Source organism: Ictidomys tridecemlineatus, chromosome 7 (genome assembly GCF_052094955.1).
Source record: "Ictidomys tridecemlineatus isolate mIctTri1 chromosome 7, mIctTri1.hap1, whole genome shotgun sequence".
Taxonomy (NCBI): domain Eukaryota; kingdom Metazoa; phylum Chordata; class Mammalia; order Rodentia; family Sciuridae; genus Ictidomys; species Ictidomys tridecemlineatus.
In genome coordinates, this window is record NC_135483.1 from 134,493,066 (window position 1) to 134,520,560 (window position 27,495).

Consider the following 27,495-nt stretch of genomic DNA (forward strand, 5'->3'; position numbering starts at 1 on the left):
TGTTTACAAATAATAATATGCTAACTTAATGCTTTAATATAAAATTATATGCAGTGTGTAAATATTATTTGTTATAACATTTATTTAAAACTTTGAAATAAGAAATGTCTTTACTCTCTAAATAGCTATTTTGCTATCTTACAAATGTCTTTTACTTATAGTAATACGAAATAAAACTCCTTAAAAATTCTGGATATGAATAAAACTTTTTGGAAAGTATGAGGGATAGTTTTTGAGATTCCAAATATTTCAAATTTCTCCATAGTTTCCTTCTAAAATCAATAGAGTAAAATCATATTGCAACTTCTTACTCAGGGTAAGATGCCAATAGAAAAGCCTGCATTGAGTTAGTTCAGCAGGTGCTAAAGCCATGATTGAGTTCAGGAATTAACTAAGCCACTCACTGCCAAGTCCCTGTTTTACCAAAAATGCTTCAAAAAAAGACCAAATGCTGTGAGTCTTCAAAGTAATTCATAATTGTTAAAAACTTAAACTTTATATACTGCTATTTAAAGAATAAATATCTGAATTCATTCATCTGAGAAAAATTTCTAAAATGTCAGTATATAAAAATATTATTTGGACTTCTGCTTTTGGCCAAGGTAGGGTAATAGAGAGCAGCACTGCTTTCCAGACTATAGGACAAGGAAGGACTACGTATGGACTCCATAAGTGGAAGACACAGAACTAGGTGTCCAGGGACTCTAAGATGGCTACAGTTCATAGGACAGGCATCTTAGAAGAAAGGGCTTACCAGAGAACACTGGAGCTCTTCTGAGGTCCCTCATGAGTACTGAGAAAAATATTCATCAATGCATGTGTATTAGGCTAAGGATTACAGGAAATGCCACCTACTATGCATATACAGAGCCAACAGCGTCTGCCTGTTCCTACCAGCGACACTAGTAAAAACTTCATTTTAAATGGGCCATTGAGTAGAGTATTTGGAAATGCCTTCCCTCAGTAGTGTTCAACAATCAGCCTTAGATTAAACGCTGTTCTTGTCTTATCTAGCACCCCCAAAACAAAAATGGACAGTTTCTGAAATTAAATTTAAGATTGTCATAAATGGATAAAAGAAAGAATATTTAACCCAAGATGAAGAGGCAACTTAATTGAAACTGACCAATGACCAACACAGACATTAGAAGTAGCAGACAAGGACATTAAAATATTGCTATAATTGCATTGTGTGTGGTGGAATGAGATGGACATCATTACCTTAGGTACTTGTATGAAGACATGAATAGTGTGACTCTACTTTATGTACAACCAGAGAAATGAAAACTTGTGCTTCATTTGTGTACTATGAATCAAAATGCATTCTGCTGTCATGTATAACCAATTAGAACTAATTGGTTAAAAATTGCACTATGTATGTTCAAATTATTAATTATAGACTTAGAAAATATAAAGAAGATATAGTTTCAACCTTCATTGATGAAAATGATAATAGTAAAGATTAAAAACACACTAAATGGCCAGGCATCATGGTGCATGCCTGTAATCCCAGCAGTATGGGAGGCTGGGAAAGGAGGATTGTGAATTCAAAGCCAGCATCAGCAATTTAGCAAGGCCCTAAGCAAATTAGTGAGACTCTGTCTCTAAATAAAATACAAAAGGTAGGGGCAGGAATGTGGTTCAGTGGTAAAGTAACCCTGGGTTCAATCCCCAGTACCAAACACACACACACACACACACACACACACACACACATATATATGTATGATGGGATTAACAGCACATTAGACACTGCTGAGAAAAGATGATAAACTTGAAGACAGAGTAATAAAAATTAACCAAACTGAAATAGACTAGGTTATTCTAAAACTCATATGGAACTACAAAACAACTTTGAGAAGAAAACTAAAGTTGAAGAGCTAGCATAATCTAATTTCAAGGCATATAAAAAGCTACAGTAATTAAAAGAGTGTGCTATTGGTGTAGGAATGACAAATAAACTGGACAGAATAAATCCCCCAGACAGACTTTACGTGTGGATAACCTTTTGATGAAGGTTCAAAGTCAATTTAGTGGAGAAAGGATATTATGTTCAATAAGTGCTGTTGGAATATCTCCATACTCATATGCAAAAAAGAATATATAATACTCACACTCTATGCAAAAAATTAACTTAAAACAAGTCATTGGACCTTCATGTAAAATGTAAAATTATTTGGATTTGTAAGAAAATATAGGAGAAAATCTTTGTGGAATTGGTTTGGCAACAATTTCTTAGATGCAACATAAAAGTCATTGAGTTTTTAAAAAGTCAAAAATTATATAAATTAAATAAACTAAAATGACACTTATGAGGTGGAAGTTGCCTCCATGTTCTCTTCCTTTAAGGGACTGGAACGTCCTGTGGGACTCTTGGCATAGAGAGATTTGTACCTAGAAAGAAAACACTGTATTCAGGTCTCTGCTGAACCTATCTTCTCTGAGAGCCCTCCTGTGGAAATTTTAATTTCAGATTAAAAACTTTTGCTTCAAAAAATACAGTTAGTAGCTGGGTGCAGTGACACATGCCTATAATCCCAGTGGCACGATAGTCAGGAGGATTGGACAGACAGGAGGATTGCCCATTCAAAGCCAGCCTCTGCAATTTAGTGAGGTGCTGTTTGAAAATAAAAATTTAAAAAAAAATTTAAAAATCTTGGAATGTGTCTCAGAGGGGGTGTGTGTGTGTGTGTGTGTGTGTGTGTGTGTGTGTGTGTGTACACACAACTGGGAGATTATAATTGCAAAGTATCATATATGTGCACAAGTAGTATATATGATGAAGGACTTGTACCCAGAATATATAAAGAAGATTCAAAATTAAATTCATACAAAACCAAGCCTAACTAAAAACACTAACAAAGAAAGGGTATAGATGAAGTTTGGAACAGTCACTTCAAAAAAGAGGTATACAAGTAAAAAATAATAACACGAAAAGCATTAGGAAAATGCAAATTAAAATAGCAATGAGATGCTTATTAGAAGGACCTAAATTAAAAAGACTGTCCATACCAAGTGTTGGCAAAGATGTAAAAGAATTATATCTGCAACTGACATGAATCAGATTCTCACAATCTCTCACCGTCTTCATCTTAAAATACATGTTTTCCCCTACTCCCCTTTTGCTCCAATATTGTGCTCCTGTCTGCATTCCTTAAGACCTGAGTGACTCATTCACTAAACCCCTAACCAAATCAACTTTAATACTAATGAAAATCTGAAATTGGTGTTTAGTTTCTGATGACTTCCTAATATCTTGATGTGGACTGTAGCGAACAAGTTTTGCAATGCAGATGTCCTGAAGAATGGTTAAGTGTTGGCATACATAATGTCATCTCTTTGATATTAAAAATTAATTAACTTCAGAAGAAAACAAGAAAATTAGAGGTGAAACAATAATAGTTGGAAATGCCACTTATACTTCTTTTTCAAATTAAACTAAAAATTAGATTCTTCTCTCTGTTTCCATGAGGTAATCATATAGTAGATGTTATCTCTATTGCTTTATCTAGCTACTAGCTAATTTCTTGGTAATGTATAGTGTCTAAAGAACTCTTGGGCTGTAACTTCAGAAACAATTTTAGGTTTGAATGATTTTCTTTTTTAAAGGTAATTTCTACACTCAAAATGAGAAGCTAGCTCCAACTTAACCCCTGTGATACAATAATATTCCTACTAAATAACTAAAACAATAATAAAGCTGTACTTATTTATCACTCTGTACCTGAGCTTCTTCCTGTTGTTTTTTAAGCTGTTCAAGCATCTGCTGAAATTCTGCCTCCTTCTGTTCTGCCTCTTCCAGTGTGGCCTGATTCTGTTCCTCGTAGGCCATGGCCACCACAGCCAGGATCAAATTTACCAAGTAAAAAGAGCCCAAGAAAATCACCAGGACAAAAAATATCATGTATGTTTTTCCAGCAGCACGTAATGTCTAGGGGAGAAAAGAGAAATTTATCAGTATTTTAGAGTAGTGTCCCCGAATAAAGATCTAATCATCACAATTAGAAATCAAGCCATGAATGCTTTTTAGTATTCAATTTATTTTGATCCAATTTTCTTTTGCTCCTAAAATATGCAAGCATACACACATACGAAAGTAATAATCAAATTATCAGAAGTTTGACCATAGTGCATCTGATATAAATACATTTCACATTAGTGCATCTTGGATATATATTTGAAGGGTGAATGTAGGAGGGTGATAGAACAACGGAGACCACTGGATCTTTCATTTCTTTCAGTGGGGCTCCTCACCCATAGCTTCCTCCTCTAAATCTTCTAGAAGAGACACCTTCCTTCCTTCCTCTTTTAGCCTCAATTAATTACAGCTTTAATTTGAAAATTTTTGTATAATCGACTTTGTAAAATCCTTTTACATGCTGTTTCTAATCTCCACGACTAGTTTATAAACTCCTCAAAGCCATGAGCATTCTTTGCATTTGCCACGGCCCTTAGCAGAATGCCTTTCATATAAGTAACTCTCCATCTATATAACCGACGGAGCAGTGAGGATTCTATGCACACTTACTTTATACCACGCCCTTTTATGTATTCCAGAGTATTTTAAACAAATATCCATACTTAAAATTTTATATATGTTCAAAAAAGATTCTATTCATGTTCATTTGGGTCTTACCAACTGATAAAGGTTCTCCCAGTAGTCTTGAGTCATAAGACGGAAAAGGGACAAGAAGGCCCAACTGAAGGTGTCAAAGCTTGTGTAGCCATAGTTGGGGTTCCGGCCAGCCTTCACGCAGATGTATCCTTCTGGACACTGACTATGAAAAAGAGGGTTGATAATGAGGTCAGTATAGAAATTATGTCCAGTTCAACCCATCTTGCTTTGTAGGAATTGTCATAACCTGGAATTATCTGCAATGGATTGTTTTTTGCTTTCCATTTTAGAACACTTAGGTGCCTGCCTGCTCACAGGGAAACTCATCAAATAAAAAACAGAATTACCAGGAAAACCAGAATCAAGTTAGGCATAAAGGAACCATATCTATAGACATTTAGAACTGCAGATCTTTGGCTCTGACACCATAATTATTCTTTACAAAGTGGCAATAACAAATAATTAAAAGCTAAATGTCGGAAAACATTTGAAGGGTGAGAAACCACTTAATTAATGGGGTATTTCAATTAGTTCTGTAGAATTATCTAAAATAAAATTTATGATTTAGAACAATTCTAGTTTCACAGAAAATCTGAGAATAGTACAGATCTCCCACATCCTCCATGCCCAGTTTCTAATATGGATACTTTATTATTAATGGAAGTCTAGACTTTATTCCTATTTCTTCAATTTTTCCTCAACATCCCTTTTCTATTCCAGGACACACAAACATCTAATCCTCATGTCTTCTTAGTCTCCTCTTGGTTGTATAGTTTTTCAGACTTTCCTTGTCTTTGGCAAACTTGACAGTTTTGAGCACAAGTCAGGTATTTTATAGAATGTACCTAAGTTAGGATTTATGTCGTGTTTATTTCATTATTATTTTGGGGTTATCGATTTTGGGGTGGAAAAATACAGAATAAAATTACTATTATCCTCTCATCATGCCAAAATCATGCACTTAATCAATGTCATTTGTCATTGTTGACAACATTGATCACCTGACAGGACATAGCGTTTGCTAGGTTTCTTCACTGTAAGTCTACTTTTTTCTTTCTCTTTTATACTACACTCTTTGGAATAAAGTTAGAATGTGCAGTCCACACTTAAAGAATGCACAGTTATGATCTCCTTAAAGGCAGTATATACATAAAATTTATTTGGAATTCTGCATGGGATATTTGTCCATTATCACTTATTTATTTATTTGATTACTTATTCACATCAATTCATAGTCATGAATATTCACTTTATACTTTGAATTAAAATGTAATATTTACTTGCTCAATTTTTCAATCTTTGGTCATTACCAGCTTTTATTGTTCATATTTGTACCAGTTTGATATACCCACTGGCTGCATATTTTGTTTTTGTTTATTTATTTTTTCTTACCACTTTTGTACTTCCTGAACTTACAAGATGCTATAGGTTCGTTTTTATTTTCCACACTAGTTCTTGAATCAACCATTTCTCCAAGGATTCCCGTTTCCTTTTATTGGAGAACAGTATTAAAAACCAAGGTCAGATGTTAGCTGGGTGTTTGTTGCTACTAAGATCTCATTGCTTCTAGTGCTTCTCACCTCACAGAACAAGGTCACATATATGCTAACTTGTGATGTATACACACACACAAATACATAAATCATTTGTGTTAAGATTAAGCTAAATTTTAGATCATGTTCATGTCTCCAACTCAAGTCCATTACCACAGGATCATTCTAGACTTCTCCCTTTATTTGAAACATGTCACTGCAAAAGTGAGAAATCTGCATCCTACTATCCACTATCCACTTGCTTAATTGTTCTATACCAGTACACATGCATAGTAGTTTTAGGATTATCAGTTCATACCACCACGAGCAATGACTTTATCCACTAGAGTACTGTTCCTTGGCCCTTTAGTCTCAGAGACCCTGTTCATTTCTAGAGTGACTTAGGATAGCACATTATTATGCCACTTCCTTTAGTCAAATGGTTTCATACATTCATAATATATTTAAATAGTCTTTTCATATTTATTATTTCATCCTGGGATCCCTAAACATTACAAAGGATTTTTTAAAAATGATTTGGGTATGTTAAGGTTTACTCTTTATTCTGTGAGTTTTGCAAATGCTTAATGTTTTGTATTCACCATTACAGAGTCATAAAATACTTTCTCCACCCTCAAAATCCCACATGCTTCACTTAATCACGTGCTTAACCCTTAAACATGAACCCCTATAAACACTGATTTTGTTCTCATCTGTACTGTTCTCTTTTCCAGAATGTCAATATATTTGGAATCATATCATGTATGTTTATCAGGTTGGCTTTCTTTAAACATAGAAACATGCATTCAGATTCATTAAAGTCTTTTTTTTTGTCTTATTAGCTCATTTTTTAAAATCACTTAATATGTCACTGTATGTGTATAATAATGTATTTATTCATTCATATAGTAAAGATATCCAGGTCGCTTCCATGTTTTAGTGATTATGAACAAAACTGTTACAAATATTCACTTACAGGTTTGGTATAGATATGTCATTATATTGGATGACTGAAAATCTAATAGTGCAGTTTTCTGATCATCTGGTAAAAATTGTGATTATTTTGTGAGACTCCACCAAACTCTTTTGCATTCCCACTAGCAATGAGGGAGAATTCCTGTTATTTTGCATCCATAAGTTGGTACACCAAGAAGTTGATATTGCCAGTATTTTGGAGATTTTAGTCACTGTAATATGTATATAGTGGAAACTAATAGAGGTTTAACTTTGTAGTTGCCTACTAATAAATAATGTTGACCATCTTTTTGTATTTTACTAGCCATCTGTATATATACTTTCGTGAGTTGTATGTTCAGGATGTTTTTGTCATTTTTTTTTCTTTTTTAAAAATTTTTATTTTTGGTTGTTAAAAACATTACATAGTTCTTGATATATCATATTTCACACTTTGATTCAAGTGGGTTATGAACTCCCATTTTTACCCCGTATACAGATTGCAGAATCACATCGGTTACACATCCACTGATTTCCATATTGCCATACTAGTGTCTGTTGTATTCTTCTGCCTTTCCTATCCTCAAGGGGAGGGGAGGGGGGATAGTTTTTGTCATTTTTGAATTGGGTTATTTATTTCCTTGTTATTGAGTTTAAGAGTTTCTTTGTATATTTTGAGTGTAGGTCCTTTATCAGATTTGGGTTTTGTAAATATTTTCTTCTATTATGTGCTTTATCTCTTCATTTTCTTAAGAATGTGTTTGTAGAACAGAAGATTCTAACTTTAATAAAGTCAGTTTATCACCTTTTTTATTTCATGGACTGTGCTAATTGGTTATATAACCAATCTCAAATTTATGTAGATTCTCCTATATTTTCTTAAAAAAGTTTATATCTTACACTTAAATGCATAATCTATTTTGAGTAAGTTTTGTTGCAGATATATGTTCTGTTTTAGTTTTGTTTCTTTAAATTGTTCTAGCATCATTGGTTGAAAAGATTTTGTTTACTCTATTGAATTACATTTGCTTGCTTCTTTGTCAAAAATTGGTTGACTATATTTTTACATGACTATTTTGGGGTTTGGGTTGTTTCATTGATCTATATACCAGTTATTTTTTTACCAATGGTATGTTATTTTTATTACTGTGACCTTATATGAAGTCTTGAAACTGGGTAGATATTTTTAGAATTTTGACATTTAACAATAGAGTGACTATCAATTTTACCATGCAAATTTCTTAACCCATAGTAGGTATTTATTAAAGAGAAGTGATTATTATGTTTTCATAGGAATAAAATCTGCATTAACTAGCCTTATCCAAACATTTATCTAGTCTTTTGAGTTAACCATAATAATAAATAACAGCATTAGTTACAATCCTATTATAAGCTTATGATATTATAAATTATAATGCTTATGATAGAGCCTGTTCTAGTACAAATGCTTTATGTACATTAAATAAATATTCATCACAACAACTTTAAGAGTGGACTGTATTACTCTTCCAAGTTTAGCGATATATAAATTGAAGTAACCAAGAGTTTAGTACACTTGCAAGTTCAAAGAACTTGCAGATTGTGGAGTTAGAATTTGAACCTAGAATCCATGCTCTTATCTATTACATTCATGTACCAAAACTGTCAGGAAAAAAAATTCCCCAAAGCTCTATCTATAGGACTAATATGTACTTCCATTGATGCTCTTAGATTTTATGACCACACCAATTTTCTGTTCTAAGATGCCCTAAAATATGTTCAAGTTTTATGGCCTCTGAGTCACCTACTATTTGTTTTCCTTGCTTTTAAAACATTATCTGTCTTGATTTAAAATTAATTTTTAGTACTTTTGGGAAAATATGTTAAATGTGAGAGATTAGAAGGATGACTAAGATATCAAAGGATCTCTCATTGCAGAATGTAACCAAATAGAAGAATTATGTAGTTTTCTGGCTCAGACTTGGACATACGTTTGGCTCTTTGCTCAGATTCATGCGATTTTAAGAATACCTGAATTTTCAAGGCATTTTCTTGAAACATACGGCATCCTAAAGACATACTCTTTTGTGGATTTTTTTTTTTTTTTTGCCACAACAAAACTTACTTCATCAGTACAATCGGACATTAACAAAAATGTGCCCACCTTGTGTTCTTTTCCTCTGCTTCCTAAATAATCCTGATGGGTTTACAGAAAAAGCTGACTATGGGCCTTCACTCATTGGAGAAATACATTAGGTACATCCTGAGTGTAAATTCTGGAGAAAACATCTTTATCCAAAGGAATGATTTTTCAAAGGCTGTGAGTTTAGGGTCAATGGTAATTCAGAAAGTCAGACAAGGCCCTTGCTAGGTAGGCAGACATGCTCTCATTATTTACATGTAAGTATCCTTTTGCATTTTTTCCTGACTTTCATTTTCTTTTTGTTTTGTTTTCTTTCTTTATTTTCATAAGATTTGACATCTTTTTTTTTTAAAGAGTTGTATTCCTTACCCTGCATCTGAGCCATTTCCACAGAGTAAAGGATCTTTTTGTCCATCCAAAACATAAAAGTGACCTGTTAATATAAAAAATAAACTCTTTTCATTTCATCAGTCATACTCACACTAAATAAAATCCCCAAATTTGTTTCAGTTATTTTCTACATGCTCATTAATGTCCTTAACCAGACTCCTAAAGCACAAGCAGTAAAATCAAGAAATCAATAAATGGGATGAATCCAAACTAAAAAGCTTTTTCTCATCAAAGGAAACAATCAAGAACATGAAGGGAGAGCCTACAGAATTGGAGAAACTCTTTACCACACACACATCAGATAGAGCACTAATCTTCAGGATATATGAAGAATTAAAACAAAAATAACACCGAAAAACTCCAAATAACCCAATCAATAAATGGGCGAAGGAACTGAATAGACACTTCACAGAAGAAGAAATACAATGGTCAACAAATAAATGAAAAAATGTTTAAAATTTCTATCGATTAAAGCAATGCAAATTAAAATACACGGAGATTCTATCTCATTCCAGTCAGAATGGCAGTTCTCAAGAATACAAGTAACAATAAATGTTGGTGGGGATGTGGGGAAAAGTGTGCCCTCATACATTGCTGGTGGGACTGCAAATTGGTGCGGCCACTATGGAAAGCAGTATGGAGATTCCTCAGAAACCTTGGAATGGAACCACTGTTTGACCCATTTATCCCGCTCCTCAGGTTATACCCAAAGGACTTAAACTCAGCATACTAAGTGATGCAGGTGCATCAATGTTTATAGCAGCTCAATTCACAATAGCTAAACTCTGATGCCCTTAAACAGATGAATGGATAAAGCCAAACCCCACAAACCAAAGGCCAAATGTTTTCTCTGATAAGTGGATGCTAATTCATAATGGAGGGTGGTGGGGAAGAATGAAAAAACTTTGGATTATGCAGAAAGGTGTGAGGGGAAGGGACGGGTTGTGGGGATGGGAAGGACAGTGGAATGAGATGGACATTATTATCCTATATATATGTATGATTACACTTCTGGTGTGACTCTACACTATATTCAGCCAGAGGAATGAGAAGTTGTGCTCCATTTGTGTACAATGTGTCAAAATGCATTCTACTGTCATGTATAACTAATTAGAATAAGGTTTTTAAGAAAGTACCTTCACAAAATCTTAACTATCTATAGTTGCAAACTCACTCAGCAACACTAAGGTTAACATATGTGGTAATACTTCTTACTGTCATCTCCAATGTAATCTTTCCAATTAAATGTGCTCATTGTTACATTAACAAATGTCCCATTTGAATCCATTGTGCCATTGAAGTAGGAAGTGGTGTTGGTTTCAAAGGCAGAATCATTTGGGGGCCATTGCAAACATTTATTCCTCAGGTTGCCCATGAACAGCTGCAGTCCAATTAGAGCAAACACGCTCAGACAGAACACAGTCAGAATCATGACATCTGAGAGCTTCTTCACTGACTGGATCAGGGCCCCCACGATGGTCTTCAAACCTGAGGAGAAATAACTCAATTGAGGAAGAATGTCATAAACCATGATTTTTTTTTCTCACAAGCTGCACACATTCCTATTTCCCCACAAAATATTGCTTGGCCATGTACACACCAAAGCTTTATGGACAGCCTTATGATCTGGAAAGTAGATGAAGCGCAGACTTTCAATATGAACGGTGTGCTTTCTGGAGGTTCAAAATTAAAGTTTAAATATCTAGGCAGGAAGTTTTGCTTGTGCTGCCATATAAAAGACAAAGTTGCAGTTGTTTTTCCTTTCGGATCCTGTGTTTCATGAGGCCATTTCCCTCCAACCCATTCTTTACTCTAGCCTCCAAGTAGCAGTGATTTAGAGGAGAAAAGAATTTTAAGATATAGAAATCCCATGCAATGTGGATGCTTTTCCATATAATCTTTTCTCCTTTATCAAAGAAGATCTATTTTTGAAATAGATCTGCAGTGAATGGTAAAATACAAATCAGTAAAGCCATGGTAGCAAAGCTTCATCAGAATGCAAGAGACAAAACTTTGCATCATATGCAAGAGAGAGAAGTGGGGAGTGGGGACAGAGAGAGCACAAAACCAGTAATATCTTTTTTTTTAGTAGATGTCTCATGCAATTTTTTGTTAAACTCAAAGGCTGACTTTACAAAGAAGCAGAAATTACTAAAATTTTAGGTAATAAAGTGACATTGAAACATTATTTGGCATTCCTTAATGTAACCAATGAGCAATACGCAACAAGGTTAATTGCATACATTTGATATCAACCTGAATATTATTGTAGTGCATATAAAGTCAGCCTCGGTGTTTAACCTAGCTCTCACCTGGAATCACTGAAATAGTTTTCAATGCTCGGAGAACTCTGAATGTTCTCAGTGCTGAGACATTGCCCAGGTCCACAAACTCTGTCACATATCTGTAATAGGGGAGTTCACACACAAACACAATAACACACAAGAAAAGTTGGAGATATAAGGGGCCTATCACCTTACACCAGTTTCTTCTTACCTGGAATTACAGAAATAGTTTTCAGAGCTCGCAAGACTCTGAAAGTTCGAAGAGCTGAAACATTGCCTAGGCTTACAAATTCTGTTACATACCTGTAGAATTAAATCAGAGTTACTGATAGTTTTGGAAAATTTCATGCTAAAGAAATAATTAATGCTGGATTTGGCATATATAGCCCCTTGAGTTAAACAAACAGAATTGCCATAGACCTCAGGGTGGCATCTGCTGAAGGGTGCCTTTAAGGAAAAAAAAATTGTTGTTTTATTTCTATGTAGGTTTCACTAATATGGATATTTCTGTTTGCAAAAACAATCAAAGTACAGTTGTAGCTATTAAATTTTAGTCAATGAATAACTTCATTTTGATGAAGACAAATACTGTGACATCAGAGTAATTCTATTTACTGCTCATTTAGTAAATCTATTTACCTTGCAATATGTATTCTCAAAATACATGAGGCATATAGCTAACTTGACTAACGTGAAAGCTCTACATTCATGATATGTCTCAATATCCTGGTTTATGCTGTAACTATTGCCATTCCCTTTGAAATTATAAAATTTTAAAAATTACTCACGCCATCACAATGACACTGAAATCCAGCCAGTTCCATGGATCACGAAGGAATGTAAAACCTTCTAAACAAAACCCTCTTGCCAAGATTTTTATAAATGACTCAAAGGTGTAGATCCCAGTGAATGTGTACCTAGGAAAAGCATCCAAACCAAAATTAATAATTTAATTTGAACTGTTAAAACACATGTTTTCAAGTATATGAAATCCTTCTTGTGTGTGTTTTTTTTCAATTCACTAAACTTTTATTCTGGATTTCTATGTCAAAGAATCTTCTAGTCTAATTAATCTTATTAGACTAAGTAAAAGGTTAAAGTGAAGAGAAAACATATTCTTCAGGCATCTGTTCTTGTTATACATTTTGGATTTTAGAAAAACAGTTTCATGTATTTTGTGGATAATCAATAGGCTAGATTCTCTAGAACAGAAATGTCCAACAGAAATATAATATAAGCCACAAAGGTGATGTGCTATTTCCCAGTGGCCAAATTACAAAGTAAGAAGGAGCAAGTGAACTTAATTTCCATGTTATATTTTGATGAAATCAATATATCCCAAATATCATCATTTCAAAAGTTAAAGGTAGCCAAATTCAATAGCAACATGAGGCTGATGACTCCTTCATTGGACAGAACTCTACAGGCAACATAGCTTGAATTCACTTGTATGAAAATGTTTCTATTCAAATTTCATAATGATTAGATTCATTTTAGGTTTATTTTATGTGTCTTTATATGGAAAATATACTTCATTTTTTGTTATTAAGGGTCAGGCATAATTATAAAACTACCCACCTCTCCTGTCTCTTTCTATCTCACCATATATAATTGTATATATATGTTTACAGTCACAAGAAATGATTCAGTTCTCTGGTATGTTGTATGTGTCTATATTTATATAGTTACCAAAATTCACAGTTAAAAAAATTCTTTTCATCAGCTACTATCTCTTTTCAACTCACTGAGTCAAATCATTTAATTCTTGCTTAAATTCCAATTTCAGCCTCCAAAATGATGGAAGACTTTTGTTTGCTATCCAATGTAGTTAATTTTTCCTTTGAGCATTGACAATAAAGTTATTTTTGTTTCTGTTTCTTCCAGAAATAGTTGAGGTTACTCATTTTTAAACATTGTGTTCTTTAAAAGTCCAATCTCAGTCTATTTTTAAGAATACTTCACTCGACTCACAAAGATTTCATTTGCTCTTATTAAAATCCATTGTACCCTCCAGTCTACCAGTGTGTCATTTGTGCACAATGTTGGGATAGATATTTGTAACTTTCTTCTGCAGAAAGTTTTCTCATATGACGGAACAAAGAAATCGGAGAAAAATGTATGCAGAAAGATTCACATCTTGTTTTCCTAAGTATATTCTCTTCCATTTTTCTTGACAACTCAATTGTTTCAGGAGCAATAAGTATAATTCCTATCTTTGCATATTTATGAAGTAGCTGACTACTAGGAGAATATGTATTTGACAATCCCAAACTTATATGTGTACTTGCACTTTTATTTGGATCATTGTGTACTAAATATAATCACTATGACATTTCCATTTGGAGAGATATGTGTTCTTTTAAAAGGACTTAGAGACACATTACATATATGTCCTATTTGTCATGTTAGGGGTTAATGCTCTTATCTATTCTTAGGCAGTTTGTGAAATTACTCTGAGAGAGATTAAAGTATTCTGATCTTGTTTTAGGAAATGTAATCTATATGGGGACATACAGTGTAGGTAGTGCACGAAAGAGATTTAGAACTGAACTATGAGAAAGAGCTTTACATAGAACAGGTATTCAAAGTGCTTATTAACAAACTAGATTGGACAGGTATGTAGGAATTAGGAGACCTGGATCTTTCTTGGCTCAACCCCTACTAGACTCCTAATCTTGCTGTCTCTTCCATCCATGTGACAGGATTGTTTTTATTTTTATTATTCTTTTCTTCTGTGATTATGGAATCTATTACAGGGCCTTACCTTACATAACACTCTCCTCACTATACTATATCATCCTGAGGCTATTTGGGGTATGTCACATCTTTGTACAGGGACCATTTCCAATTTCAATGGCTTCTGTTTTCATCTCAGAACTGAATTGTTTTCTCTTCTCATTGGACTCTAGGTTTTTGTTTTTATTTGTTTATGCAGTAACCACTACTGTTTTGCTTGTTTCCCTGATACCTTGCTGTCCAGCTACTTGAGATAATTGATCAGAAAAATTGCACAAAATTTTCTAACTGAAAAATGCAGTTCAAAATTTCTGTAATGCTGACTATTTCATAATGGGTTAAAATGTCTGTACATTAATACAATTCTGTTAAAAAAAAAAAAATATATATATATATATATATATATATATCAAATTCCACCTTTACCTATTTTTCATTAATTTAATACAAATAAATAAAATTTATACAGGTTTAAATGCGTCAATAATTCCTGCTGGGAAAGAACATACAGAAGTTTTATATAGCTATGTCTATTTTGTTAACTCCAGAATCACAAATGGTAACTAATAGCTCTGTTAAATGGCCTACCTCAACAAAAGAACTGGATTCTTTATGACAAGACCTTCTAGAAAGCATTTTCAAACTACTATTTTTTAAAAATTTTTCAACATGTTAAATCACTGACAAACAGTGGCTTAGAATAGAATATTAAATTCTAATAGAAATCTTCAAAAATGGTTAGAAATAAAAAATGACAGTGTTTGCTTTAATATTTTATTTCCATTGGAAATTACTTTATAAAAATAAAAAGTGTATTCAAATTTTCACTGAATAGATCAAATATCTGGCCATTGTATTATACTATACATAAATAGTCTATATGACCTAAAAAGCATATTTCTTTGATACAAACAATCTCATATATGACTGACAAGAGAATAATGTGATAATATAGAAATTGTGCTGCTTCATATTAATGTTTTGAAACAATGAGGAACATTTTATTTTCTAAAAGTTAAATAGAAAATCTCTAGAAATTAAAAGTACTTTAAAGTGAAAGATCAATGGAAGCATTTCTTTTAGTGCATATAAAGGGCTAGGCTAGGGACCTCAAGAAATAACATGTTTTGGCTTTTCCTATTGATTCTGTTAAAATACTGAATCAACTGTTTTAACAAATGTTTAACCAGCTGCCCCTGGTCTTTGTCTCAAAGGGAGAAAGAATGAGACAGCCAGGATCTGAGGCTGCTCAGGACTATATCTATATGTTAGAGTCTGTAAACAAGTCTGGATGGCGCCTGGCATTTTGCCAGAGGGAGTGGTTAATGAAGTAATGCCATTAAGTGTGGAGATTCCTTATTGGTTGACTGATGTATCTAGTTTATGCTAATTAAGATAAGCTGTGTGGAATGTATAAATACCTCTGTTGTCCTACAATAAACGGCTCCTACTCCTGCTGTATCAAGGTACACAAGTTGTTCGTCACCCCCTGGTTATTTTGCTGCAGCCGGACTGCAGCATCTATAATGTGTAACAATGATTGAGTCTTAACTTTAAGACGTAAATGATTGGTTTAGTGGATGCTAATTGATAGCCTCTTTTAAATGGGTACTATCATGAATTTGTTGGAAGAAAAAAAGAACTTACCTCAAAGAAGAAAAACTTCCCCAAAGAACATTCCTTATCTTCTTTCATATTATGGAAATATAACTTTTCTTAGAAGTATTTAGCCTGACTTCAAAAAGTGGAAATGGTAAATCAGACCATAACCACAAGGACAGAGCTAGAGAATACATGTGTGCATTTCTCATTCCAGTAAGTTTTTCCTACTTACTCTACATTCTTTGTCCAATCAGGAGGGTTACTCAAAGTCATGAATACACAGTTGGTCAAAATAGTGCACATGATAAGCATGCTGAATAAGGTAGATTATAGTTAAGGAATAAATTGTTAGTTTGTTTTCATGGATATTTAAAAATGATCCAACACACACACACACACACACACACACACACACACACACACACACACCACACCACACCAAAATTTATCAACACAATGTAACTCGAAAATCAATCTTACTTATTAGTATTAAGACAATGGTAAAAAAATAATAATAAACTCTAAAGCCTGTCACATGGTCTTGGTCTATTCTTTTTGAAATTTTACATCATATGCTCACAAAACTGAATTAAGTATTTGAAGCAAATGAGAAATATTTTTCATTCAAGTCAGTTCTGTGAAGTTGTAGTAGAAGGGCAACTCACCCATTTTTTAGGTTTATAGTATGATATAAGTGGAATCATTGCACTTCTGATCTAACTAAAAAACTCCATGGGGACAATAGGTTAACGAATGCAATATACAAACCTGAGAAATATTAGCACAATATTTTCAAAGATCACCTTGAGAACTCCACTGTAGGGAGATTCTCCTTGTAGTGATGTAACTCATTCCTTTATAATTTACAACATAATAAAATTTTGTGTCAATAAGATAACATTATTTGCTAATGTTTTTGTTTTCACTTTAAACTCTAGGGGAACCCAAGAGGCCATCTAGCTATCCTCCTGCATCTGGTCCACATCATTCCAAACCAGTAAAGAAGTGCTGTGAAGAATCAACTGTAATCATTTCTTTTGGTATTTCAATACAGACCTCACTGCAAGAAGTTTATGATTATATTGAGATAAATATCGTATTTAAAAAGTATACTTTACTTTCCGATATAAACCCAGAATGAGAGAATTCAAATGCCCTTCAAAAGGTTGTCAGTCCCATTTGCTCTGTCTCTAGGTGAACCGGTCTTTTAGTTTATATATAAGCCTGTTTTGAATTTTCCTATATAAAAGCTCATTCTTAAACAATGCCTGAATCAAATCACCTTTCTATTTTATCATTTCTTAAGTATCTATTAGAATCTACACCTAGTTTTATATTCTTCCCCTTCACAAAATTCTTTTGACTGAAAATGTAAATAGTTTCTTTTTTTGATAGTGCTGGGGATCAAAGCAAGGGCCATGTGTCTATGTGCATAATAGAAAGCACTCTACTAATGAGCTGCAGTCTCAGACTATGAATAGTTTTAACAAATATGAAAAAATAGTTTTTTCATATATTATCAACCAGATACAGAAGCACAATGAAAGTTTAATAAAGATTTACTAAAGGAGAAATGAAAGAAGAAAAAGAGGAGAATAGACTCAGGTGCCAAGATATATAGCCAATTAAGGTACAAAAGTTTAAACATTTATCAGGGTGAAATGGCAAAGTCTTGTAATCCCAGCAATTTGGGAGCTTGAGGTAGGAGGATCAAGGCCAGCCTAAGAAACATAGTGAAACCCTCAGCAATTTGGCAAGACCCTGTCTCAAAATGAAAAATTAAAAAGGGGCTGGGGATGCAGCTCATTGGTAAAGTGCCCTGGGTTAAATGCTCATGCCCCCAAAAGAGTTTGAGCATTTAGTAAAACAGATAATAATATTAACCACAATAAATTATGTTTTTTAGCAAAGGTTATATATTATTTAATTAAGATTAATTATTTAATTAAAATTAATAAAAGTCTGAAGGGGATCAGGTCTTCTACCTACTATACAAATATAGTTCATTTACACATGAATTCATTCCACATGAATTCACTACACTGTTTTCAAATTTACTTCAAGAATTATAATAATGATTCTATAATAATCTTAATTACATAAAGTTTCACGCTAAAGCCAAAGGCAATAAATCAATTAAACTAAAAATCCTACCATTAATCTCAAAGAAATTTTATGAGGATTTTGCAATAAGGGTGACATTTTCTTTAAAATTTTCTTTTTAGAAATAGCACTTGGACAATTCACATTAAAAGGATATGAGTGTACTAAAATCTTAATAGCGATTTTCCTTACAGGGTTTAATGGAGTTAAAATATACAAGGCAGAGGTGGCACTGAATCGGAAAATTGCCTTCCCTTTATTCAATACTATAAAAGTCTGAAAAAAGAAAACATGAGAAAGAAATTGTTAAATTAGACATGTGGCTTATTTGAAGAGTTGATATACATCAAAAACTTTTTTTTTATGATGTGTTTGTTCAAACTTATTTGTTTAAACCATTATAAACAGGTAAAATATACATGTTAGGTGTTTCTCCCATAAATTAACATAAAATTATCTATAAAATACACTTTACTATTATCTAATCTGTCTCTAAGGTTCCAACTTGCTGATACAAACTGATAATCCTACACAAAATTTTTTAGCAAATTATAATGTAGCTTTACAGATTTCAATTCTATTTAAAGCTTGCCATCTGTCTCCAGTTTTTGGTAACTTTTCAGATTATTCTGTACACAATGCTATTAAAATAGTGTTTTTCTAGATATTTTAATTAAATCAAATCTTTTAACTCCAAAATGTGTGGTGGCTTCCTATTGTCCCTTTAGTTGTTCTCTTCTTTTAAAAATTGTTCAAGTGGGTTGAATTACCTGGCTTTGCTGATTCTGCACATCAGCTGGGAAGGGATCAGCTTCCCAGCTAATACTGAGAAGGGACAGCTGCATTGAAAATTAACCTGAAAACATCACTTTGAAGGGCATTACATAGCTAAGGTTCTATGATCTGAAAGCGATAGTCATCAACCTAGCATCTAAACTATGCTGCCCAGTGATTGCCAAATAAGTCAGTCTTGGATCATCTTTTCTTTTCTCCTATAAGAGTCATCTCAGCTTCAGCCAATTCAATCCACTCTTCAGTCCTACTCACAACCTGTCAAACTCTCCCTCTGACTCTGAAAATGAGTGTCACAGAATCTTAGAGAAAGGTGGAAGAGGTCATTTAATGAAAACTCCCTGCCATTTCAGGAAGACATCCCCAGGACAGATTTGACAGTAATGTCCCACTTAAATTGACCCACTATTATATCAGTGGCTCTTTAAAAATCTTGCATGCCAAAATGTGCTGGAGAGAATTTTAAATTGCTGAAATTTAAGTCCCACATCAGATCAATTGAATCAAAAATTTTGGAGAATGGGCACAGATGTGGGTATTTTGGATGCTTTCCTTGAGTGATTCTGTGATTCTAACGTGCATTTGGGGTTGATAAATCCTGCTCTCTGGGCATGTCCCCAGCTGTCAAATTACCTCCTTCCTCACATCTTTCCTAACAAATCACACTGTTTCTGACCACTCCTTAATTGCTTCCTTTACCACTAAGTCTTAGTATATAAATTTGCATTCTTTTGCTTGTTGCATGTAACCAGAATTCAAGCAGCAATTTCCTTGTAGCCTTCATTCTAGGGAGGACTAGGTTAGATGTAGTTGTACACCACTGAGCACAAAGAGTCTGTAATCGACTTTTCCATTTCTCCCTGCAGTATTTAATAGCATAGTTTTAAACTAAACACTTGTTTTAATTGAATATGGGTTTACTTTAAGATGCTATTCACCTTTATGACATCTGTTCTCTGTATTGATTTACTTGATAATATGTTTTTACCCTTTAACTATGGGCTATATCCCATATATTCATGTTCACTGACAACAAGCTCTGTTTGAATAGGTAGGCAGAAATATTTGTACTGTGGGCATAAGGAGCAGGGAAAACATGTTCTCTGTTCTTTGCCCTTTACTGTTAAAGACCTTGGAGCCAACCATTACTTAACTAACCAATTTTAATAAACTCCCACAAATTCTATGAAGATGGCTAGTATACTAACCTTTACTAGCAAGATTACAACTAGGATTATCTGTAGGGTCATTGGACTTTGGGAAGACTTCCCTTGAAGTGCAGAAGGATTGTCTTGATTTCACAGGATTAGATCATTAAATCTTGCAGTTAAACAATCAAGATCAATTTAGGCATTCAATGACAGCAATAACATGTAAAAGTTCACTATACTTTAAAGTGCATTAATTCATGCTTTTCAAACAATTTCCATGAAAAGGAAATTTTTACTTGCAACATTAGAGAAGGACTTTGTTTTGAAATATCACCCAAAACAGAGTGAGCAGGAATTAAATGTCCTTTAAAAAATGGAACCCTCTGCTACTCCTGCAGGATTAGCCTGTGTAGTACTAGTGGAATTAGGCTAACATGCCAAGAGCATCTTTATTAAATTTATGTTCTGGAACAGGGCAGACCTTAAGAACATAATCCCAGTTCATTTCTGGAGAACAAAACCCAACATAAAACCTTCAGTTATGAAAAATTAGGAATAAAATATCAATGTCCTAGATAATGTAAGAATTACAAGAAAAACATTTGAATATTAGGGCTCTGATATTATTAAACTATGTACACAAACTGGAAATTACCTGAGGCAATAACAGATGATAGGGTGGATTAGTGCCAGCTTTAAAGTCAGGTTTTCAAATAGTGATAAATAATGGTGTGCCTATAGAAAAAAACAGTTCCTGTTGCTACTACATTGTAAGTACCATATTTGGAACTATATTACAGTTGTTGTTTTCTACTCTGGAGTACTATTTGCTTCTTTTGCTCAGGCAAATGCACAGCTTGTAAATTCACTAAAATTTTTGCTACTTTGAAGCAAGAGTAAGCTTTACATCTCAATGAGTAGGACCACATCAATTATAGAGTTTTTAAAAACACAATACAACCAATTTTTTTCCCACAGAGCTTTTACTATATTAATAAATACTCTACATAGTTAGTGGTTTAGAGCTCTGACTCTAGAGCTCGACTGTCTAAATTTGAATCCTGTATCCAAAACTTATGGACTGTGTCCCTGGTAAGCTAATTTACCTAGTTTACTTCCCTGTCTGTAAACTAAGGATAACAACAGTAACCACTTCAATGGTGCCCAGAATATTAAATGAGCTAAATCACTCAAGTAATATTCAACACAGTATAAGCACAACAGATATTAGCTATTATTATTGTTGTCACTATCTCCACACTATCACCACGGTCAAGTTACATGTCATGAAAATGTACTGTGACGCCATCCATCCATATGTGGTACCAAACTATATCACTTATTAATGGCAGCAAACAGTCACATTATGCTTTATGCTATTAAAATGCTCTTTGCTTGTATTGTTTCATACAATTAAAATAGCTTCAGCCACAATCTTAAATTCTAGACTTTCTTCTATTAGTTTCATTCCATTATCTGCTTCTATGCATCATTGTCTCTTTCTTTAGTAGCACCTCAATCTCCACCTTTACCAGTACTTCATCTATAACAGGAGTGATGCCAACAGTAAAGAGCCTGACTAGAGATCTCCTAGGAAGGGTCACAGCAAAACTGGGAATAAATCATGACCCAAGTCTAGTTCTCAGCTCTGGAGGTAATGACAACTGGTTTTGTCAGCACGAAGAGAGCAATTCTGTTTTCTAGTGGCAGACTCATATTAACCAAATTTGAAAGCCTGACACATAAAATCAGATGCCAATCTATTTAGAGTGAGATGTATTACTTTCACATGGACTAAAATAATTACAATGGCATAACCAGAACATTCTTTTCTTTCAGCAGATCTATGGGAAAACCAATTATAAACAGAAGTTTCTTGCTGAGCTTTGAGTCAAAACCAGCTGATATAATCAAATGATGCAGAATGTTTTATATCATCTATTAGGCTAGCCCAGGGTAGCCCCTGCACAATGTGCTGGCCCTGCCCTTTCGGTGCTACTGAGAAGGTCTGTCTCCCTTGGATGATGTTTACCCTATTATTCTCCTTTCCCCTACCGGCCACTCCCCATGATCCCACCAAGCTGAACATTTTCCTCTTCTTAAGTAGGAAATATTTTTAACTATATCAGAGTGAATAATGTTCCTGTCTCTTGAGGATATCTTTTCAAATACTTTAGATCAATAGTTCTCAGAGGAGAATTTTTGTTTTCAGTTTCTTGGGAGACGTCTCATTGTCATCACCATTTATAATAATACTGTAACTTAATTTCAGAACTTTGTTTATCAACTCTGCAGTACAGTAATGAAAAAAATATTTTAGGTGTGTATGATTATGTAATTAATGCCACCTTTTCTGAAACTAGTTTAAAAAGCGGGGGGGGGGGGGAAGAACCTGCTTAATTGTTTTCACTTGTTTTTATGACCTTAAATAAAATATTTGAAGGCTTGCTATTCAAAATGTGATTTATGTCCTGGAAGGATAGGTATCATATCACCTGATGGTTTGTAAAGAAAGGGAGAATCTCTGGCTCCACCCCAGCTTGTGGAATCAGAATCTTCATATTAATAAGATTTAGTGGTGACCTATGTGTTCAGGCAAGTTTGAGAAGTACTCTTTTAAAGCAAGAGGCTAGTCTGCATCTGAATGATTAACTGTCATTTCCTTTAGCCAGCATTTATTTTGTAACTATAAATTGAATATTGCTTAAAGAATGCAATTTCTCAACCATTGCTTTTTAAAGGGTCTGCTTTGACTATAATAGGCATTCAACATCTTCCCTAACCCATAAGTCACCAGCTCATAGTGATATTAATTTACCCTGAGTTTCTATATTGAAATATTTTTATGCATGTGAAGATAACATAAATTGTGGTTTTAAAATGCCAAAATACCCAGTTAGAAATCATAGCACCTCCATTTGTTCTTTTAATATTTCCTATAAAATATCACCAAGCTTGTTTAACTACAGAAACTAATTCTTACAGAACATTTAACCTTCAGAGGTCACAGTCATAATGATTACTTTTTTGTTGTTGTTGTTGTTATCAGGGATTGAACTCAGGGCATTCAATCACTGAACCACATTCCCAGCCCTATTTTGTATTTTATTTAGAGACAGGATCTCACTGAGTTGCTTAGCGCCTCCCTGTTGCTGAGGCTGGCTTTGAACTCAAGATCCTCCTGCCTCAGCCTGAGCTCCTGAGATTACAGAATGTGCCACCACACCCGGCATAATTGTTGCTCTAAGTCATGAATAGATGAAGAAAACTTGAACGTTTTATTTGTTTTAGTTTGGGGATTTTATTTTACTTTTAATCTTGACAATTCCCTCCCTCCCAATAGTGTTTTAAGCATATATAGGTATTCCAAATACAGCATAAGAATCTTGGTATGGTTAAGATTAGCTCTTAATCCTATTCCAGGTTAGTGGGTGGAAAACAAAAATATATGTCCTGGTGAACCTGCACCTCCATGTATTATCTGCCTATAGAAGAGTGTTAAGTAGATGATTATTACTGTCCACTAGAAACTTCAAGCCAAATAAGAACTAAAAAGCATACCATAGACCCACAGTTACTTTTCTTTTCTTTTGCACAGCTGTTTGGTTGTCTATTGTGTGCTTAATTATGTTAGCAGTAGCAGGTATTTAGCTTTGTTGGTGTCGATTTTAAGTTTAATTATTTATTTCAATTATTGAGAATTGTAGAAATTGTTATTTATTCCTATTTCCTCAGTGTGTAATCAATTCTTTATTTCTTATGAATGTTTCTGTTTATTGTACTGTGCATAGACTTAAGTGGCAGTAAAGAGTATTATAAAATCTTTCACAGGAGAAAAATCATGGGTGTCATATATATATAAGTCCCAGGAAAGGATATCAATGCTCAATGCTTAAAGACACGTTACAAAATCAACACTCACTTTCTTATTGATATAGTAGGGGTCCAGGTCCTCCAGGGGCTCTGACACCATCTCTGGAGGAATGTCTCCGTAAATAAATGGAAGGTTCTTTCCAGCTTCCAAGTCACTGTTTGGCTTTGGTTTGTTCTCATCATCATTGTCTTGTTCTTTCTTGGGCTTCTTTGCTTTCTCTTCTGCGGCACGTTTTTCGATAGCAGCAAGAGATTCTCTAGTGAAAAGGCGGAAGCTTTCAGGTCCTGGGGGTACCAGCAGTGCCTGTGCCATCTTTTCATCCTGCACATTTAATTACGTTTAGCTTCTTGCATAAGAATTGCCTACAATAAATGAAAAAAAAAATGCACGAAAGTTAGGAGAGAAAGTGACAAAGAGGGAACAAGAAAATCAACCCGAATGTCATTTTTAAAGTAATTTTTAAATGACCACAAGTCATGCTTTCAGTGTTATACTAAAATTCAAAGTCAGAAACATCATCATCTGATCTAATTTTTAATAATTCAACTTTGCAGATCTACTCAAATTCTGTTCTGAATGTTAATCAGCTTGATTTAGCTATTTTACAATGTTGCTGTATTTCAAAATATTATATTGCACACAATAAATATGCAGAATTTTATTTGTAAGTGAAAGATAAAAAAATCTTACAAATAGCCTATTCTGAGACTATTGTGTCAAAACATTATAGTACTTTTTTGATAAAAGAGTAATACCAGCAATACTTGTCGATAAAATTGTTTAAAATCCCATTCTCCCTCTCCACCAATGCACACACTGTTTTTTTTTTTTTTTTTCACAACTTACTAACTCTTCATATAAAAACGTACTGGTAACAATGCAATGATTTTGATACATGTCTGACTCAAATATCAGGATAAGAAAGGAATTATTTGTCTAACCCAATCACTGCTCTGGTGGTCAGCCTCATTAACTGCAGCACCACAAAATATCTGATCAACAGTAGCAATAAGGAAGCTACTGCCTTCCCAAAATAATTTGTCCATCTTTGGTTAGTATTCTCTTGCTTTTATTAAGTCAAACTTTTTTTTTTAGCTTCCTGATTATTATTCTTCCTGATTCATCCAGTTGTGGTCGAGGCTAAAAGAATGAACAATGAGGCTAGACTCCCTCTGTTCTAAACCTCGGCCCTGCCACTCTTATCAGATATGTGATCTTGGAAAACTACCTCCTCATTGCTTCAGTCTTCATCTATGAAATGGGAATAACAGGAAAACTGACAACCCAGGATTGAAGGAACAATCGAGTTAATTGATGTTGTGTCTAGAATAGTTTCTGGAGTTAATAATCACTGTATTATAATCAATGATCATAATTGAATTATCTTTATTTTGCCAGGCATTTCTCTTCTCTCATGGCTTCAAGCATCCTCATAATTCAAACCATTCTCCTTCAAACAAGCTCTTAATGTGCTGGGACCACTACAGACCCTGGAGCTTCAGGAAGGCCCTGAGGAGTGCAGAATATAGGGGCATTTTCATACATGCCTGGCAACTGGCTGAGAAAGGAAAGGAGAGAAGGCAGACAGGTGGAGGGGCCGTTTAATTTCCCAGGGAAGGAAAAAAATATGTCTGCAGAAAATGTGACAGGACTGTCAAAACTATAGGAAATCAGTTATGTGAATGTTCAATCATAAGTAGCAGTTATTATGTTTTTTATTATGACAAAACTCACATTTAAAAAAATCAAGATAGGAAATAGAAAACAACAATAAAAACAAAACATGATGAGCACATCGATCATCTTGTAAAAGGATCTACAAACTATGGTATCAAAATCATTGTTAAAGCCATTGTGATGTTTTTTTCCCACCTTAAACCATCTCCCTCCAGCCTCAACATTTGTTCTAGTCTCCATAGTACTTTGTCCCTGGTTAGAGTCCATAAACAAGTCAGGATGGCGCCTGGCATTTTGCCAGAGAAATGTTAGAGTCTGTAAACAAGTCTGGATGGCGCCTGGCGTATTGCCAGAGGGAGTGGTTTGTGAAGTAATGCCATCGAGCTATTAAGTGTAGAGATTCCTTATTGGTTGACTGATGTATCTAGTTTATGTTAATTAAGATAAGCTGTGTGGAATGTATAAATACCTCTCCCATCCTACAATAAACGGCTCCTACTCCTGCTGTATCAATCTACACAAATTGCTTGTCACCCCCTGGCAGTCCCTGAGTGGCCTTCTAATTTCCAGCAGTTCACTGAATGTATATACTGAGTTTACAATGAGAAAACATGGATTCTTTAGTAATATAAAAAATATGTATATAAATTACTATATATTTTCTGAGATTACATCTGAATTTATAGATATAAACTATATCTATTACTGCATGTAGTATTGATTGTGTGTTGCAATGACAGCAAACATTTAATATTAGGTGTGTCTATATAATTTTTATGATATTATCATATTATGATATAAAGTCTGCCAAAAAGTTACTGCAATTTTCCTGTTAATTTTATAGAAGAACTCATGTTTTGCAGTTGTGTATTTTTTAAAAATTATCGATTAGCACATGAATTAGAATGTCTGAGAACAATTTTATTTTACTCCAAAAAAAATCAATTAATCATATTTTTGGTGTGCTTTTTAAATCTGTGGAAGACAACACAACATTGAACTAATGTCTTCACCCATCTCATGTCAATTTTGATAGTCACACTTCGGTCGACTCAACACCAGGCTGTGTACTTTCAAACTCAGGACAAGTTTGAGCATTTTCTGCAAATCTCAAAGACCTAAAGATGTGCCATCCCCCAGTCTCTCATCACCTGTCACAAACTGAATGCCTGTGATTCTTCCAAGTGCTAAATGAGAATGCAACAGTATGACAAATATGACTTACAGAAATTCTCTGCAAGATGCTTGCTTTCTTAGGAAAGAAGAAAGGCTGTGTTTGTATTTAAGCATTTAGTTGAATTGATTTTGGTTTCCTTATTGACAATAAACTGAAAAACATGCAGAAATTGGAATGGGAGATTTGGGTTAACATTGAGCCTGCCGAGGACACTTTGCCTGTATCACTGAAACTTGCAAAACCTCAGCATCATCAAAGTACTTCATCACAAAGGTGGCAATATTCTGAGATAGAGATAAAAGGCTGACATTTCACTTAATTGGAGACTCCTTATTCCTAAAGTTTCAAAATAAAATTAGATTTAAAATATCAACCATGGAAATCTCTTCACAGATTATGATGTCTCTAAAGTGATGCAGACAAATATGCCATCATAAAATCATAAACATTTATTGTCAAAGAAATAATCATGTATCTTCTTATTT

At 34.0% G+C, this 27,495-nt stretch overlaps 1 protein-coding gene and 1 long non-coding RNA gene across 10 annotated transcripts in view; one reads left to right on the top strand and one right to left on the bottom strand.

Moving 5' to 3' along the window:
• Positions 1 to 27,477, top strand: part of LOC144365556 (uncharacterized) — a 259,899-nt gene extending 232,422 nt beyond the window's left edge. The window contains exons 4-5 of the long non-coding RNA XR_013424114.1: positions 17,175 to 17,260; positions 25,555 to 27,477. This is a non-coding gene — a long non-coding RNA (uncharacterized LOC144365556). The remainder of the gene's footprint in view (positions 1 to 17,174; positions 17,261 to 25,554) is intronic.
• LOC101973180 (sodium channel protein type 3 subunit alpha) overlaps positions 1 to 27,495 on the bottom strand; it is a 110,146-nt gene that overhangs the window by 55,968 nt on the left and 26,683 nt on the right. For 4 of the 9 annotated variants that reach the window (XM_005315720.5, XM_021728584.3, XM_021728551.3 and 1 more), the window contains exons 3-11: positions 24,205 to 24,518; positions 18,497 to 18,615; positions 16,469 to 16,558; positions 12,687 to 12,815; positions 11,926 to 12,017; positions 10,829 to 11,101; positions 9,593 to 9,656; positions 4,637 to 4,778; positions 3,725 to 3,931 (exon numbers count right to left, since the gene is read on the bottom strand). In XM_005315720.5, coding sequence (XP_005315777.1) covers positions 3,725 to 3,931; positions 4,637 to 4,778; positions 9,593 to 9,656; positions 10,829 to 11,101; positions 11,926 to 12,017; positions 12,687 to 12,815; positions 16,469 to 16,558; positions 18,497 to 18,615; positions 24,205 to 24,468 — 1,380 coding nt within the window. In that variant the 5' untranslated portion in view covers positions 24,469 to 24,518. Of the gene's footprint in view, positions 1 to 3,724; positions 3,932 to 4,636; positions 4,779 to 9,592; positions 9,657 to 10,828; positions 11,102 to 11,925; positions 12,018 to 12,109; positions 12,202 to 12,686; positions 12,816 to 16,468; positions 16,559 to 18,496; positions 18,616 to 24,204; positions 24,519 to 27,495 lie in introns of those variants that run through there. The other 5 variants (XM_005315721.5, XM_040294404.2, XM_005315717.5 and 2 more) reach the window with 3 other exon arrangements.